Source organism: Eptesicus fuscus, chromosome 7 (assembly GCF_027574615.1).
Source record: "Eptesicus fuscus isolate TK198812 chromosome 7, DD_ASM_mEF_20220401, whole genome shotgun sequence".
Lineage (NCBI taxonomy): Eukaryota > Metazoa > Chordata > Mammalia > Chiroptera > Vespertilionidae > Eptesicus > Eptesicus fuscus.
This window is the reverse complement of record NC_072479.1, coordinates 5,740,837-5,758,496: the sequence shown is the minus strand read 5'-3', so window position 1 is coordinate 5,758,496 and position 17,660 is coordinate 5,740,837. Positions and strand designations below refer to the sequence as shown.

Here is a 17,660-nt window from a genome sequence, read left to right as displayed (position 1 = left end):
AAAGGCTCTCCAGGGCCCTGGTTAACCACCTGTTGTACTCCCGGAAAGAGAAAATTTGTCAGCATATTATGATTTAGGGAAGAAAGAGAGGGGTAAAAACAGAAAAATTACTAGCAAAATACATTGCTCTTCCCACAGTAAAACAAATTGTGTGCCTCTTTACCTGAGTGCAATGAGGAATAAAGCTGTAGACCAGGAGCCGGTCATTGTGGAATAAGGCTTGCACCTGGGCTGGGCCCTGCAGAGGCTCAGGTGCATCAGGACTGAGCTGCTGCCACTTCACGGAGATCGAGTGGCAGCTCGGGGATTGTGACCGAGTCATCTGGTCTTCTATCTATTTGTAAAAGAAGAATTATTTCTCTTTCAATGCTGTATCCAGAAAATAGTTCATGAACACTTAAACTTTACATTTTATTCTTTGAGACTTATAGCTCTTCCCTCCTCCTTCCTGCTGGAGGATACTTTCCAAAGAGATTTTCAAGTAGAATTTTTAATAACAGCACTAACACATAATTTAAATCTACATAATAGCCTAAAATTATTGCTTAGTTAATTAGTTGATTACTAATATAGCTCCGACATAGATTCCAGTTATAAAAATTAATCCTACAAAGACTTGGGCAGACAATCCTCCAAAGAAGAGACATGAATGGCTAATAAGCACATGAAAAGATGTTCAACATCATGAGTCATTAGGGAAATGCATGTCAAAACCCCAGTGAGATACAACTGCACACCCATTAGCATGGTTATTATAAAAACAAAAAATGGAGAAAAAGGATTGACCAGAATGTAGAAAAATTGGAACCCTGGTACAGTGCTGGGGATGTAAAATGGTGTAGCCACTGTGTGAAAATGGTGTGGCAATTCCTAAAAAAACTAAATATAAAATTACCGTATGATTCAGCAATTCTACTTCTGGGTATATACCTAAAATAATTGAAATCAAGGTGTCAAACCATACTTGTATACTAATACTCATAGCAGCATGGTTCACAATAGCCAAAGGTGAAAATAACCCAAATGTCTACTGACAAATGGATAAACGAAATGTGGTAGATATAGACAATGAATATTATTCAGCCGTTAAAAAGGAAGAAAATTCTGACACATCCTAGAACATGGATGAATCTTGAGGACTATATGCCCAATGAAATAAGCCAGGCATGAAAGGACAAATACAGTAGGATTCCAATTATATGAGGTATCTACAGTAGTCAACTTTGTAGAGACTGATAGTACAAGGGTGGTTGCTGGGGAGGAAGAATCAGAAGTTATTATTTTTTGTTTGTTTTTTAATGTTTTTATTGATTTGAGAGAGAGAGGAAGGAAGAGGTATAGAGAGATAGAAACATAGATTGGTTGCCTCCTACACACCCACTATTGGGGATTGAGCCTGCAACCCAGGCATGTGCCCTGACCGGGAAACCAACTGGTGACCTTTTGATTCATGGATCAATGCTCAATCACTGAGCCACACCGACCGGGCAGCAGTTGTTTTATGGGAACAGAGTTCTGTTTGGGAAGATGAAAAAGTTCTGGAGATGGATAGTGGTGATGGTTGCATAACATTGTGAATATACTTAACGTCACTGAACTGTACACTTAAATATGGTTAAAATGGTAAATTTTATGTATCTTTTACCACAATAAAAATTAATTTTAGGTACTCTCCCTGCTGGGAGCATGCCCACACCTCTCCTCTCTGTTCCACTTCCTCTCCCCGCAAGGCAAGTTTCCTTTACCCTTTCTCTAAGCTCCGTGGGCTCTCCTTTTGCCTCTGTGGCTTGTTTCCTGAGCCCAGTTTTTCTGCCACTCACTTCTACCTCTGCGACTTTCTAAATAAACATTATCTTATAGTTTAAAAAATTTTTAATTTTATCAAAACATGTTTAATACTTCACTTTTAAAAATTAATCCATAACACTTTATAGAGCAGAAATCAAACTATTAGCTAGGGGAATGACCCCATTTTGCTCCCACTATTCTCCTGCCAGGTGGAAGATCAGTGGTCACCAAGGGTGGGGTGCACACCTCAATGTCTTTGCCTCTTTCCAGCTCCCATTTCCATGAATGAAAACACAGTTTACTGTCAATAGATCTGTACAAAGATAACATTTCCACAAGTAAACATAAGACTAGAAATAAGATGTTTGAGAAACGTACCTGTTTTTTCCAACTATGTTTGGATTTTGAGTTAAAATATTCAAACAGTCCAGCACCACACTGGGACAGAGTCCTTAAGATATGACGATTTGCTGTAGAACTGATCACATTTCACAGGTATTATTTTAAAATAAATTTTGGAAACATTTTAGAAGTCCATGTAGTTAAAAAGGTTGACACAGTTCAAAACTCAAAAGAAGACATTACATGCAGAAGAATTTACCCTTCTTTAGCTAAGGTTCAGGAGATAAAATAGATGGCAGACAGTATGAAATATCACAAGATTTGGGAAACTTAAGCTCCCACACATCAGAGGGCTTATTTCTCTCTCACAACAGAATAAAAGCAGAAATTCTTAACTTTGATTTACTGAAGGAGGGAGCCGATGATTTTGAAAACCCCCTGAAAGGTACCAGAATACTGACAAAGATCAGCCTACTTTCAAGGAGTGTCAAAGCTACCTGAATTGGTTCCAAAGGCCAATAATTGGCAAAAGTGTTAGTAAAGTCTACATCTTGAAATTTGATCCACATCTAGATAGCAAAAGCTATAAAGAAGTGACTCTCATTCTAACAAAGATAATCTGACATTTACATGACAATGTCCTATTAAATTTCTCTCAATAATAATTCTACACCTATGAAGAATGATTTTCCTATAGTTTTCTCCTGAAATATTAGAAATGATCAATAACTTTTCAGAAAAAGAGCTTAAGAAAGTTATCTCTGCAACATGTTTTAGCCCATGATAATGATCAGATTTGTCTTCAGCCCTCAAAATTAACTGGTGGTAATTACAACACTGATTAGAAAATCCTTCAGCTGGAGTTTATCTGTATTTTATAAATTCCATCAGTTAATGAGGCTACTTGGAACCTTTCCTGTGGGTGGCCTCTGAGATAACTTGTTACTATGGCAGGCGGGAGGGTCTCTACGCCTGGAGAACTCACAGCATCTTGCTGGAGTTTTTGAACACAAGTGAGTATGTATAAAATGAGGCAGAAACATTTAGAAAGACCCTAAAAACTGGATAGAAAGTCAGTAACAATTCCAGCTCCCTCCGGTTGGGTCATGTCAACCAGCACAAAGTCATCCCCTCACAACCCCTTTCTTTCATTCCTGGCACTTAGCACCCCATCTCCCCTTGAGGTTCTGGATTGCTGTCTGTCTGTATGTATCCCACACACAGTACTGCAGCCTGAGCTGAGCAGGGTCTGTCCCATGACAGACCCTCAGCAAAGACACCGTGCTTTCTGCACTGAGGTGTCTGAACCCGACCACAGCACAGGGGGCCCAACACACAGTATGGGGAGCAGGCAGGTATTGCTGGAACCAGGAAGATGAAATAGGGTGCTGACTAAGGCAGGAAGAAGACACCTCCCTGTGGCAGGCTTAAGCTGGCCACCCAGTGTCCACAGGTGCAAGTTATTCAGGTAAAGTCCTGTTAGGAACAATTCCTAGAGGACTTCGTTATGGGTTGCACACATTTCCTAGTTGGAATGTGATGCCCTGTTAGGCCTCAGATGACAGAGAACAGGACTAGGAGCCGGGACTGAGGAAGGGCAGAGAGAAGAGCCCTCTGTGCAGGCAAGAAGGGCCATCCAGGGGCATTGAGGGCCCCGAATCACTGCAGAAGCCCAGGGGCCTAGGACAGCCCAGTGTGGGGAAGGGTAGACTTGGTGACCGTTTGCCAGGATGGTGACTACAGGGGGAGAGCACAGGGAGGTGCAGGACAGGCATGCTCCGTGCAAACACCAGTCCAGCCCTTTAGTTTGGTGTTTTCCTTGTATTTACACCACACACCCAGTTCAACCAGGAAAGCTAACTGTAATTGGGAGGGCGTTAATTCCAACAATCAGGTTTAGCCTCCCCAGAGATAGATTCTCCGTCCATCTCAGGGTTTGACAATGCAAACCTCACAGAAAGCTCACCAGTGAGGTGTCGTGAGGAGCAGGGCAGCTGGGTGGGGCCTCTGAGGCAGCAGACCCCCTCAACCCCTGTCAGAAACTGCCATGGGCTTCTCAATAAGTTGGAAATTTGGATTTTTATGCAAAATAACACTAACATTGATTTGGGGCTTGCCATGGGCCAGTCCAGTCTAAGGGCTTTCTATACGTGAGTTCATTTACCTTAATCAATAAAGAAAAAAAAAGTGGTGTTTGCATCAACACCTTAATTGTATAGAGATTAAGCAAGTTGCCCAAGGTCACAGCTAATAAGTGGCTGGCTTGGGGGTGAGACCCAGGCAGTCTGGCTCACAGCCCAGAGCTCCACATCTGTACCCTAAACACCTTCTATACACAAGTGGCAACGTCACACCTGCCAAGAACCCTGCGCGGGCCAACAAGATGCCTGCTCGCCGGCTGCCTCTCACCGAGGCCTTCACGGTGACAACCTCCCACTCACCCGACACCGCAGGAGAACAGCCGGGTGTGCTGCACATGCCTCTTCACAAGCCGCAGCGTCAGGCTCTCCTCCTGGAGGTGACCGTCAGAAATGAGGAGGATGTTGCGTATCCCTCGAGAAGGGGGCAGCAAACTTAAATATCGGAGTGTTTTCCAGAAGTCAGTGTTTCCCATGGTGGGCGAGGCAGACTGCAAGAAATGAGAGAGATTATTTACCCCTTTTTGGGGATATTCGCTATTTACTCCAGTCATTTACTGAACAAGTCTTTCAATGAGAGTTTAGAAGTATCGTCAGTGAAAAGGTACTTTTCCCTAATTACACATTTGTAGAACAACTACATTTACAACCTTTGAGTTTATTTCATGTTACAAAGTAACTACAATATTATTAATTGGCACTTATCTGCTTTTTTAATGGTTTTCAAAGAACTATTACGTCAAACACCCCTGGGCCTGTCATCCTAGACGGAAGTGGTGACTGGTTATTCTGAGCTTGCTCCACTTAAAAGAAAGAAGAAAAGGGACAGGAGGAAACACTGCAAAACTGTTAATGCTGGATGTACCTGGGTGGTGGGGCTATGGGTGATTTTTTTTCTTTTTACCCTTTTTAATTTCCAAATTTTCTTCAATGAGTTCATATTGATTTTATCAGTCAAATAAAAGAGCCCACCAACATACAAAATGGAAGGACTGGGGTGTTCTGAGAGTGATCTCCAGGGCCATACCACTAGAGCTGGATAGAAACAGGCTCAGGAGACAAAGGAAAGTGACTTTACTCACCATAATGAACTCAGCTGGCATATTATTGCTTGTGATGTACTTCGGAAATGAAAACAACTCCTTGTAACCTGTATAATAAGATTGGTGTGAGGTGCTACCATTAAATGTTCACTTTATTGACCACCAACAAACAATAATATTTGATAATTTTTAACATATAAAAACTCACTACAATATTTCTTTAAATAATAAAATTCTAGTGCGAACTAAGCACTTTACTGTGCAAAAGGTTCTGAGTCAAATTATGTGTGTTGACTCTGTCTTGTAGCAGATTGCTCATGTAAAGTCTGATGCAGGTATCATTATAACACAGGCAGCTTGGCCACCAGAGGTACACATTCTCTTTCCATGACCTATGCCTCCAGCAGTAGCAAATCCTGGCTCCTTCATGTAGCAGGGGCTGGGCCTTCTGCTACATGACAGAGAAGAACCAATAGGACATGATATCCTCTCACTCCACTCTGTGATCCTTCTCTCATCTCTAAAGCGTCTTCTTCTGGTGGTTAAGATGGCCCTGGACCCCTCACCTGTAGATGGCATTACCTGTCTTCTAATAGGCTGATCTGCTGCTTGCTGAGATTATTCCTTATACATTTTCTACTACTGTGCTAATTTCAAATGTTCTGTCCATATCCTTGGGACCCTCATACTCATGACAACAAGGGTGTTGTGTTTGGTTCTGCTGATAATGAGTGTTATGTTTATACTAGTGGCCCGGTGCATGAAATTTGCATGGAGTGTGGGGGGAGGAGTTTCCCTCAGCCCAGCCTGCACCCTCTCCATTCGGGGACCTCTTGGGGGATGCCCAGCAGTCGGACATCTCTCTCGCAATCTGGGACCACTGGCTCCTAACCGCTCACCTGCCTGCCTGCCTGATCACCCCTAACTGCCTCTGTCTGCCTGCCTGATCGCCCCCAACTGCCCTCCCTTGCAGGCCTGGTCCCTAACAACTGCCCTCCCCTGCTGGCTGGCCATCTTGTGTCCACATGGGGGCGGCCATCTTGTGTGTTGGAGTGATGGTCAATTTGCATATTACCTCTTTATTATATAGGATAGCACTTGAATGAGGCCCTGTTTCAAATCCTTTACATACATTAGTTTACTCCTTATAAAAACACTGTGAGGTAGAGACTATTACCTTCAGAATACAGATGAGGAAACAGAGGCATGAAAAGTTTAAGTAACTTGCCCAAGGTGACACCTAGAGCTAGTAAGTGGCAGAGCTGGGATATGAACCCAGGGGCCTGGGTCAGAGTTCTTGAACACTGTGTTATGATATGTGAGAACACGCCAAAGGTGAAGTCAGGGATGCTGACAGATGTCGCCTCTACCCATGAATATGCTGATATTAAGGAGGAACCATACTGTGGACTCCAGTAAAAGAGCACTCACCTGAGCCAAACTTGACAACATTTATCTTCTGTTTCTCATCCACCAAGGACAGTGCATATAAGGCAATTTGCTTGGCTTGCAAGAATGTCACACCCTCCATGGAACAGGAGCAGTCGAGACAAATAATCACTTCATTCTCCTCAGCTATGTCAGGGTGGGTGATGCCAAGATCTGGATGGAAAACAAGCATGCAGGCCTAAAAGGAGAAAAAGGTGCTGGATTGACACTTCTCATAACTTAAACTGGTCTGGCTTTTCAAATTGGGAAGCATTTATGTGTCAAAAGACCACAACATTTTGATCCAAAAACCCACCCACACAATCTCTCTAAACAATGGGCATGTGATTGGGATAGAGTAACAGGGTAAAGAATGGCCCCCTTATAAACCAGTGAAGACCCCCTGGGCTAAGGCATAGTGCTTCTCTCTAGATCTCCGCCTCTAGTGGGAAGGTGCCACTTGCCATGGAAATAGCTGGCACAAAAATCTTACGAGCCTCATAGGGCGAGACATAAACACACTAATGTAGACATGTGTGTGTTTTTAATTTAAAACCCATGTACTAAAACCCATGTTTACAGAAAAGATGAATTAAATTGTGCTTATTCCTGTGACTAAACGTGTTATTGGTTTACCATGCTCAAATGTGGCATTTGGAAGAGAATTTAGTTTATATGCTACCAATGTTTCAGGCACCTCTCTAAGGTACAAAGCAAGATATATATAGAGCTAGGGTTTGCAGAATTTGGCATAAACATGTGTCATTTTTATTGGGAAAGTTGTTCTTGTAAAATTTGAAAACTTTTTAGCCAGGTAAGATAACACTATACAAACAAAAAGAGTAAGATTTATTCAACAATAGGAGTTCAAATAAAAAGTAGAATCTGAGAGCTGGAGTTTCCAATATATAGTCAGTCCATAAACCCCTGAGAGGTAAAAAATAAATATATAATTAATATCTAGGAATTTATATGGTATGAACACTGTCTGCAGAATGAATAAATAATGTGTTTTCTCACATACATAATGTACTATTCTAAAAGGAATATAGATACTATTGTGATTACTAAAATATACATAATTATCTTTTATTTATTTTATTAATCAACCAACACTTAAAAGTATAACCACTATCATGTAAATTTCAATTTTTAAAAATTTTCCCTTAGCCCTGGTTGGGTTGCTCAGCTGGTTAAAGTGTTGTCCTAATAAGCCAAGGTTGCAGGTTCCATCCCTGGTCAGGCAGGGCACATACAAGAATCAACCAATGAATATAAATAAGTGGAACAACAAATCGATGTTTCTCTCTTTCTCTCTCTCTCTTCCCCACCTCTCTCCCTCTCTCAAATCAATTTTAAAATTAAAATAAATTTCCCTTAGCTTTATTGAGATACAATTGATATATATATATATATCAAAATGAAGATGAATAATGGACAGAGTATGACGTAAACTGTACCTGCAGCCTGGACATTCCTGAGCACCTAACCAGGCACCTTATATGGACTGTACATTGAACCACCAATCAGCACCTGCCAAATACCCTAAGCCCCTGATTCCTAAGTACCTAAGTGCCTAATCATGTGCCTTATATGAAACCACCAATCAGCGTGTGCCGAGTACCCTAAGCCCCATCCCTTCCCTTTCCTCCCCTCAAAAGGCGCCTTCACCCCTGCACATGTGCTCTCTTCCTTTGGGGGGCAGCCCGGCAGGGTCCTTCTCCTCTAATAAAGCCTGTGTCCTGGTTCAGCCCTCTGTCCCATCTTTCATTTGGTGCCGAACCTGGGAGAGGTGCACGTGAGCGTGGACAATCCTCAGACCTAGCCCTGAGCTTCTGACTCCTGCTCTGGCTCTGCTTGGTGGCATGGTTCTGAGTTGATTGGCCCGCTCCGGACACCTCTTGAACCCTGCCTACCAGGACACGTGGGGATCTCGTTGCTTTCTTACCAGTAGGCTTCAGGGACTTTCCTGACACCCCGTCCCCCCACCCGCCTCGTTCCCTTGACCTGGAAGGGCCTCAGAGTTTTCCCATCTCCTCAGCTACACGTCCTCTTGAAAGCCCAGGCGCCTGGCCGGGAAAACTCTGCTCTACGGGAAAGGTCTCGGTGTGACGACCTTGGAACCTTCTCTCATCTCTCTCTCTACAGGTTGGCTGAGGGAAAAGGAGGACACTCCTTCTTTCCTCCCCAACTTCTCGGTGGCCCTTCCCTCCAGTCATGGGGACCTCTCAGTCCAAACCCCCTCGTAACACACCTTTAGGGTGTCTTCTCGCCAATCTCTCGACCCTTGGTCTTTCTGGCTACATCAAACCAAAGAAGCTCATTTTTTTCTGTAACACTGCCTGGCCACAATACAAACTTGATAATGGCTCTTTGTGGCCTGAAAACGGCACTTTTGATTCCAATATCCTCCGAGATCTAGATAATTTTTGCCACCAGACAGGGAAAGCTTTCGAGATTCCCTACGTACAGGCTTTCTTTTTCCTCTGCTCTCGACTCCTCATGTCCCACCTATCAGATCCTCCTCGCAAAGTCCTCTTTGCCCTCTCAAACCCGTCTTCAGCCTCTTTCTCTGTCTTCTGACTGCTCTTTTGACCCAGTGGATCATTTATTTCCATGTGTCTCACTCCTGCCACCTCCTTACAACCCTGAACCTGTGCCTCCCTGACTAAGCACTCTTTTTCCCAGGTCAATGCCGGACTGCAGGATAACTTTCCCCTCACAGTCTCTGAAGTGGTTTTAACCTCTTTTATTCCTTCAAACACACCGGTCCCACCCAATGGCCTGTGGGCGGCGGTGGCAGCTGAGCCAGAAAAGCGGCTGCGGTGGCGCGTGTTTGCACGCCCCTCCCTGCGCAGCCCTCCTGTCCCACCCTCATTATGGGAGGCAGACCGAGCTCCTGAGAAACTCCCTAGGTTGTAGGATGGGGCATTTCTACCTCTGAGAATTCTAACCACCCGCCTTCCCCTGTGCTCTCCGCCTAATCTCTGTCCCCGTGACCGGCAGCAACTGAATTCACAGGTGGCTGGCCATTCCCTTCTCACTTTCTGATCTTCCTGAGAACCCAAATCCTGAGAATGTGAGCTCCAGAACAGCCTTTCCATCTAACACTCATTCTCAGGCCCAAAGACTGCCTTCCTCAACAGCCTCTTCTATTCCTGGGTCCACTCTACCCCTGAGGGAGGCAGCAGGAACTGAGGGCATAGTCTGAGTCCATGTCCCATTCTCTATGTCCAGCCTCACAGATTGAGAGGCATCTCAGGTTTCTTTTTCCACTGACCTGACAACCTTTACTCCCCTGACATATGCCGCAAACTTCAAAAAATAGATACAGGTCCACAAACCCCTCAAAAAGACCTCGTTAACCTGACCTTTAAGGTCTTTAATAATAGAGACGAGGAGACCCACATCCAAAATCAAAGGCGAGATCAGGCCAAGGCTGAGGCCCAATAGGAGGCCTTCCAGCTCCTAGCCACCACTCTCATGAACCCCAAACGAAGTGCCAGTCCTCCAACCAGGTTAAGTCAGGGGCTAAGCCTCCTCCGGGCCCATGCTTCAAATGCAACAAGGAAGACACTGAGCCAAGTCCTGCCCAAACCCGAGACCCCCGCCTGGGCCCTGCCCAAGGTGCGGAAGGGAAGGCCACTGGAAATCAGGCTGTAGTCTGGCCCCTTCGGTTCAGACTTCAGCCAGTCCAGCATGGCCACCCTCTGGATCCGGTTTGGAGCTCCCAGACTGTTCTGGGCTGCAAACATTGCACAGCTCCTCCGTTGCCTGGAGGCAGGATGCCTTGGGACAGAGGGAGGTAGAGCAGGTCACTGAACAATGGGTCGGTTGGAGTTTGGAGGGAGATGGAGGTTCAAGCTCTGGCCAAGTGTGCCCAGGCGTTGCACCTGTGCCCTGAGTTCCTTGGAAACGGCTGAAATAGCTTTTGTAACCTTTGGGTTGTCATTGTAACTGTCCTAACTCCCTCTTGTGGTTTCTGAGTATAAATTTGCTCTAACCCCTGTGGTCTGCACTGCAGGTGGGCCTTCACCGCGGTAGAGTGCTGCAACTGCAGTCACTGGCCAGTTTATTAAAGGCTCATAAATTTTGATTTCTGTCTCTGGTGGTCGTCTCTTGTGGGTCACCCCATAACACAGACCTCCTGGGACTGGCCACCGAAGAAGCTGCCCAGGCCCTGACAGGGCCCCACAGACTTACATCACCAGGACAGGGCCGCGGGGAACAATGTGGTGGCAGGTAAGCCGATCTCCTTTTTAATTGACACTGGGGCCACTTATTCTGCCCCCTCCGAACTCGCTGGGACTCTCATTCACTCTTCAGTCTCTATTATGGGGGTTGACGGATCAGTCTCACAGCCATTAGCCACCTCACCTCTACACTGCATCTTACTAAATTCCCCCTTTCACTCTTTTCTCATTCTACCTCGGTGCCTGGCCAGGGCTACCATACATCCCCTCATAAAACCCAGTTGTCCCAAACCACAGTCACCTACCTCAGTTTCACTCTCTTGACCCACAAGGCCAAGCCATTCCTTGGACTGTAAATGCCTTATCTCCTTATCTCCTCTAAGATCATTATCTGTAGGAAGAATGTGGCCATTTGGGACTGAAGCGGCTAGAGGCCTGGCTAGCCTGGGAACCGGCTGCGGAGCCTGCTCCCTCCCCCGCTGCCTTTTCTAGCACACAATACTGAAACATTGATTGCTAGCCATGTTTAGAAATACTTAATGGAAGGTCTACAAGGTTGCTGGATACTTCTTAAGCTAGACTAGAATATTCAGTGTCTAACCTCTTATCCAACCATCCAGGTCCCTGGCTTCCGCTACTCCTTCCCTTCCCTTTCCCTACTACTTTCACCGCAACACAATCTCAATCACTCATCTGTCACCCCTTATTGGCAGCGCCATGGTGACCACCCTCTAAAAGGAATCTCACACCCTTTAGTCTACCTCTTCTCCCTACACCTTTCAGCTTGTCTCCATGATCAGGGATTTTTCTTCCTCTGTGGGGAAAACACATACATCTGTCTCCCCATCAGCTGGACAGGAACCTGTACTCTCATCTATCTCTCACCCAATGTAGATGCAGCCCCAATAATCAGTCTTTACCTGTCCCCATAACCCATCATATCTGACACAAAAGAGGAGTCCAGATCATCCCTCTCCTCCTAACCCTCAGCATCACAGCAGGAGTCGGAACTGCCATAGGGGGCCTAGCCACTGCTCTACCTACTTTGAAACCCTGTCTCAGGACCTACAAGAAACATGTGGATGCCCAGCAAGGGGCAAAACTGGGAAACAAGAACCTCACCCCCAGGGTAACCTATTCTCCCCTTTCATATTACTAGTGAGGCAACTGAGACCCCTACTCTTTTCCCCCTAAAAATAACATCTAGGTCTCAGTTGTATTTCAGCTCCAGGCCCAGAAAAGCAGCAAAACCAGACAAGTGACATTGTGGCAGCCTCAGGACCAGCTTTTACCTCCCAAGTGACTCAACAGGATCGCTCTCAAGACTTCACCAACCAGTCTCTTGGGGAAATCATGCTGCTGCACCCCTCATCCAGCACGGAAAACATTACCTGTGTTTCTCTCACTTACGCCATGGCTCCTCCCACTATTAGGCCCACTGGTATTTATTCTTTTAATTTTGCTCTTTGGCCCCTTTCTCATGCGCTGTTTCACTAGTTTCTTGCAGAACAGAATGCAGGCGTTCACCAACCAGAAGGTGGGAGAGATCTATCTGGCACTGAATTCAGAACCTAGCACCAGAATCCTTGAGACCCCGGGTAGACGCCCCTAACGACGCCCCTTCTCAGCTGGAAGTAGCTACCGAAGATGGACCTTCATCCCCTGACCTTGCCTGGACTCTCAATTTTTTTTTTTAATATTACCAAAAGCCTGGAATGATAGCTCCTCCCTCCCCCCAACTGATGGACGGAGTATGACGTAAATGTACCTGCAGCCTGGACATTCCTGAGCACCTAACCAGGCACCTTATATGGACTGTACATTGAACCACCAATCAGCACCTGCCAAATACCCTAAGCCCCCGATTCCTAAGTACCTAAGTGCCTAATCATGTGCCTTATATGAAACCACCAATCAGCATGTGCCAAGTACCCTAAGCCCCATCCCTTCCCTTTCCTCCCCTCAAAAGGCGCCTTCACCCCTGCACATGTGCTCTCTTCCTTTGGGGGGCAGCCCGGCAGGGTCCTTCTCCTCTAATAAAGCCTGTGTCCTGGTCTCCGGCCCTCTGTCTCATCTTTCAATGATCACCAAAATAAGGTAAGTTAGCATATCCATTACCTCATATAACTATATATATATATATATATTTTGTAGTGAAAACATTTAAGATCTATTCTCTTGGCAACTTTCAAGTATATAATTGAAAGTTGCCAAGTCATCGTGCTATATATAAGATGCCCAGAACTTATTCATCTTATAACTAGAAGTTAGTACCGTTTGACTAACATTTCCCCATTTCTACCCCCAGCAACCACCATTCAACTGTTTCTATGAGCTCAACTTTTTTCAATTCCATATATAAGTGAGATCATACAGTATTTGTTTTTCTCTATTTGACTTATTTCATTTAGCATAATAAATGGCAGGATTTCCTTCTCTTTTATGGCTGAATAATTTCTATCTAACTATCTCACTGTTTCTTTATCCATTCATCAGTCGAGGGACACTTAAATTGTTTTCATGTCTTGATTATTGTGAATAATGCTGCAATGAATATTGAGATGCAGATATCTCCTCGAGATAGTGATTTTATTTTCTTTGGATATATGTCCCAAAGTATGATTGCTTCATACAGTAGTGCTATTTTTAAAATTTTTAGGAACCTCCCAACTGTTTTCCATATGGCTACACCAATTTGCTTTCCCACCAATAATGCACAAGAATTCTCTTTTCTTCCACTTGTCTTTCCAACTCTTGTTGTCTTTTGTCTCTTTGTGATAGCCATTCAAACAGGTGTGAGGTGGTATCTCTTTGTGGTTTTGATTTGCATTTCCCTGTTGAATGGTGATGTTGTGCATTTTTTTTTCCATGTACCTATTAGCCATCTGTATATCCTCTTTGGGAAAATGTCTATTCAAGTCCTTTGCCTATTTTCAGATCAGATTATTAGTGTTTTTGCTGTTGAGTTGTATGAGTTTCTTACATATTTTAGATATTAACCCCTCATAAGATATATAGAGAGTGAAACCACAGTTCTTGAACTTAATTCATTCTGGAAAGCTGTTCAAGAAGCAGATTTGTCCAAAAACCAAATCATTTTTCCCCATTAGAAATAATGTAAATGGAATTAATCTGTTCCGGGACCCACAAGTGATTCTTTGTTTTAATCTTTCTTGTTTTTTTCACACATCACTGCTTCTGAAATGCTGTCACAAGCTAACTGCTTTTCATTTATCCAAATCAACAACCGTTTTTCTACCTCTTCAATTGCTTGTGATTGTTGTTTTGTGAGCACTTTCACACCCTTAGCTACATTAGCACACATTCTCTCCTTTGTTTGTTGCCTGAGAGATACCTTTTTGCCATCCTGAGGTATCAGCATGAAAGGGTTGTCAGGTCCCAAACTGAAGTTTTGGTCAACAACTGAGACATTTTTTCCATGAAACCGAATTGTTCGAGGTGGGAGACATTGGAGAACTGAGGGTTGGCTGTAGTTTGCAAATATCTTATCCCATTGCATAGGCTGCCTCTTCATTTTGTTGATGGTTTCCTTTGTTGTGCAGAAGAAGCTTTTTTGTAGTTTCACTTGTTTATTTTTGCTTTTGTTGCTTGTGTTTTTGGTGTCATCCAAAAACCTGTTAGTAAGGCCAACGTCGAGCTTCCCCCTATGTTTCCTTCTAGAAGTCATACAGTTTTAGAACGTACATTTAAGCCTTCAATCCATTTTGAGTTACTTCTATGAGTGGTGTGATAGGGGTCCAATTTCAAAAGTTATGTAGATATCTAGCTTTCCCAAAAACCATTTATTGAAAAGATTATCCTTTCTTCATTGAGTATTCTTGACTCCCTTGTCAAATATTCATTGACTGTGTATGCATGGGTTTACTTCTGGGCTCTCAGTTCTGTTCCAATAGTCCATGTGTCTTTATAATGATTGCAGCTTTGTGAAATCAGAAAGTGTGATGGTTCCAGCTTTGTTCTTCTTTCTCACGATTTCTCTGGCTATTCATGGTGTTTTGTGGTTCCATCATGGGATATCTTTTCATTTATCTGTGTCTTCTTCAATTTCTTTTATCAATGTCTATAGTTCTTAGTGTACAGATCTTCCATCTCCTTGGTTAAATTTATTTCTAAGTATTTTATTGTTTCTGATGCTACTGTAAATAGATTGTTTTATTTCTTTTAATTTTATTTTATTGTTTAAAGTATTACACATAGTAGTACATATATCTCCTTTTTTCCCCCATTGACCTTCCCCCAGCCTCCCCTACCCCCTGTCTCATTCCCTCATCCCATCCCCCAGTGTCTTGTGTCCATTGGTTGTGCATACAAGTCCTTCAGTTGATCTCTTTCCCCCGCTCCCCAACACTCTCCAGCCTTCCTGTTGTAATTTGACAGTCTGTTCATTTTATTTCTTTTTCAGAAAGTTCAATGTTGCCCTAACCATTTTGCTCAGTGGATAGAGCGTCGGCCTGTGGACTCAAGGGTCCCAGGTTCGATTCTGGTCAAGGGCATGTACCTTGGTTGCGGGCACATACCCAGTAGGGAGTGTGCAGGAGGCAGCTGATCGATGTTTCTAACTCTCTATCCCTCTCCCTTCCTCTCTGTAAAAAATCAATAAAATACATTTTTTTAAAAAGAAAGTTCAATGTTAGTGTACAGAAATATGACTGATTTTTATATGTTGACTGAGTGTGGCGGGCCTTATCTCCAGGGGTCCCTTAGTGCATAGAGCCAGTTCATTGGCCACATCTGGGTCCACAGCTGGGACCAAGTCTTATATGCCTATTACCTGATGCACAGATGGACCTGACTTCCCCTGAGTCCCATGGCATAGGGTGCTGATGACAGGTCCAAGCCAAACCAGGCCATAGCTAGTTTCTCAGGGACATGAAGCTTCTTCTATTTCATCAACTGGGACCATGGTCAGTGAGTCAGCTACCTGGGTGGGACTGCCTGGGTGCAAAATGACTCTCCTCAGGTCTTGGACTGCACTGGGATTTCACAATCTCCTACCTGGATCTCAAACCTTTTACACAGGCAGGATGGATGGATAGATAGATGCCAAATTATTTTTGGTGGGGAAATATATGCAAGGGACATTTTATTCAACCATCTTGCTGATGTCTCTTTCAAATTTTATTTTAATAAGAAGAGATTCTTTGTCTCAGCCATACAAAATGATCGTATGGCCATAAATAATTTTGTATCTGTTTTTATAGTATCAATGTTTAAAAGCTATAAAAACTATGCAGGCAAATCAGTGTAATATGTGAAGGCAGATTTTCCTTCTTTGGGGGGATTAAGGTAAAAATTACAATCTTTACAAGGAACTAAGCCATGTCTGTCATGCTTGATATCATCAGTATTTTTAGTTGCAGAATCTTGGGGTGGGGAGAGCTCATTTAGTAATGCTAGTTTTCAAGACTAGCAATAATCTACAAGTTTAAATAATTTGTTCTGAAATATTTTTTCAACAATTTCCTAGTTTTAAGTAAAAAGGACTATACCTCGCTTTCTTTTTCTGGATGTTTTTCAACCCACATTCTTGGGAGATATGCATCCGACAAACCGATGTGGAGAGAAAATCCACTGCTGTCTAAGGAGCTCCTGTCCACAGTGCTAATCACCGCTCTGCAGTCTGTAACCTACAAACAGTGACGACAACAAAGTAAGCAATGGAATAATACTGTGATGTCAACATGCACTTATCTGTCAAGCAGCAAAGCCTTGCACAAGTTATATAACTCCACTAAGAATCAACAATGTAGTAATAAATTTTAAAATTATGAACTGTAAGTTTTAGAAGTGTGACCATTATCTTATCACTTATCCTCCTGATATTCTAAGGTTTATATAAATAGTCAAATTTAGGTAAGTTTGAAACAGTCTCTAACCCTGGGTCCAAAGATGATAGATTTGTGAATTCAGTTAGACTTCTCTGGAGATAACAGAAAGTATATCAGATGGTCATAACTTAGAATAGCAAAATGGAAAATTCAACAGAAATCTTAGAATTATATCTTCTTTTAAAAATATATTTTTATAAATATAAAATCCCTTTAAACTTTAAAAAAATATTTTTATTTATTGATTTGAGAGAGAGAGGGAAAGGGGGCGGAGAGAGAGAGAGGGAGAGAAAAACATCTACAGTATTTGTTGTTCCACTTATTTATGTATTCATTAATTGCTTCTTGTATGTGCCCTGAATGGAGATCAAACCCACACTCTTAGCATATCAGGATGATGTTCTAACCAACTGAGCTACCCATCCTGGGCCAATATAAAATTACTTTAAACTTTGGCCAGCCCTGACTGGTTTGGCTCAGTGGATAGAGCGTTGGTCTGCGGACTGAAAGGTCCCAGGTTCGATTCCTGTCAAGGGCATGTACCTTGGTTGCGGGCACATCCCCAGTAGGGGGTGTGCAGGAGGCAGCTGATCGATGTTTCTCTCTCATTGATGTTTCTAACTCTCTATCCCTCTCTCTTCCTCTCTGTAAAAAAATCAATAAAATATATTTTTAAAAAAACAAACAAAAAACAAAAAACTTTGGCCAGTGTGGCTCAGTTGGTTGGGTGTCATCCTGTGCACCAGGAGGTTGTAGGCTTGATTCCTGGTCAAGGGCACATGCCCAGTTTTCAGACTCGATCCCTGGTAGGGAGTGTGCAGGAGGCAATCAATTGATGTTGTGCCCTCACATCAATGTTTCTCTTTCTCTTTCCTTTCC

The 17,660-nt window shown here is 43.4% G+C and overlaps 1 protein-coding gene across 1 annotated transcript in view; it reads right to left on the bottom strand.

Annotated features, from left to right (window-relative positions):
* Nucleotides 1-17,660, bottom strand: part of PARP4 (poly(ADP-ribose) polymerase family member 4) — a 147,074-nt gene that overhangs the window by 38,859 nt on the left and 90,555 nt on the right. The window contains 6 exon segments of the mRNA XM_054719721.1: nt 164-334; nt 2,167-2,266; nt 4,572-4,759; nt 5,351-5,418; nt 6,743-6,938; nt 16,443-16,580. Coding sequence (XP_054575696.1) covers nt 164-334; nt 2,167-2,266; nt 4,572-4,759; nt 5,351-5,418; nt 6,743-6,938; nt 16,443-16,580 — 861 coding nt within the window.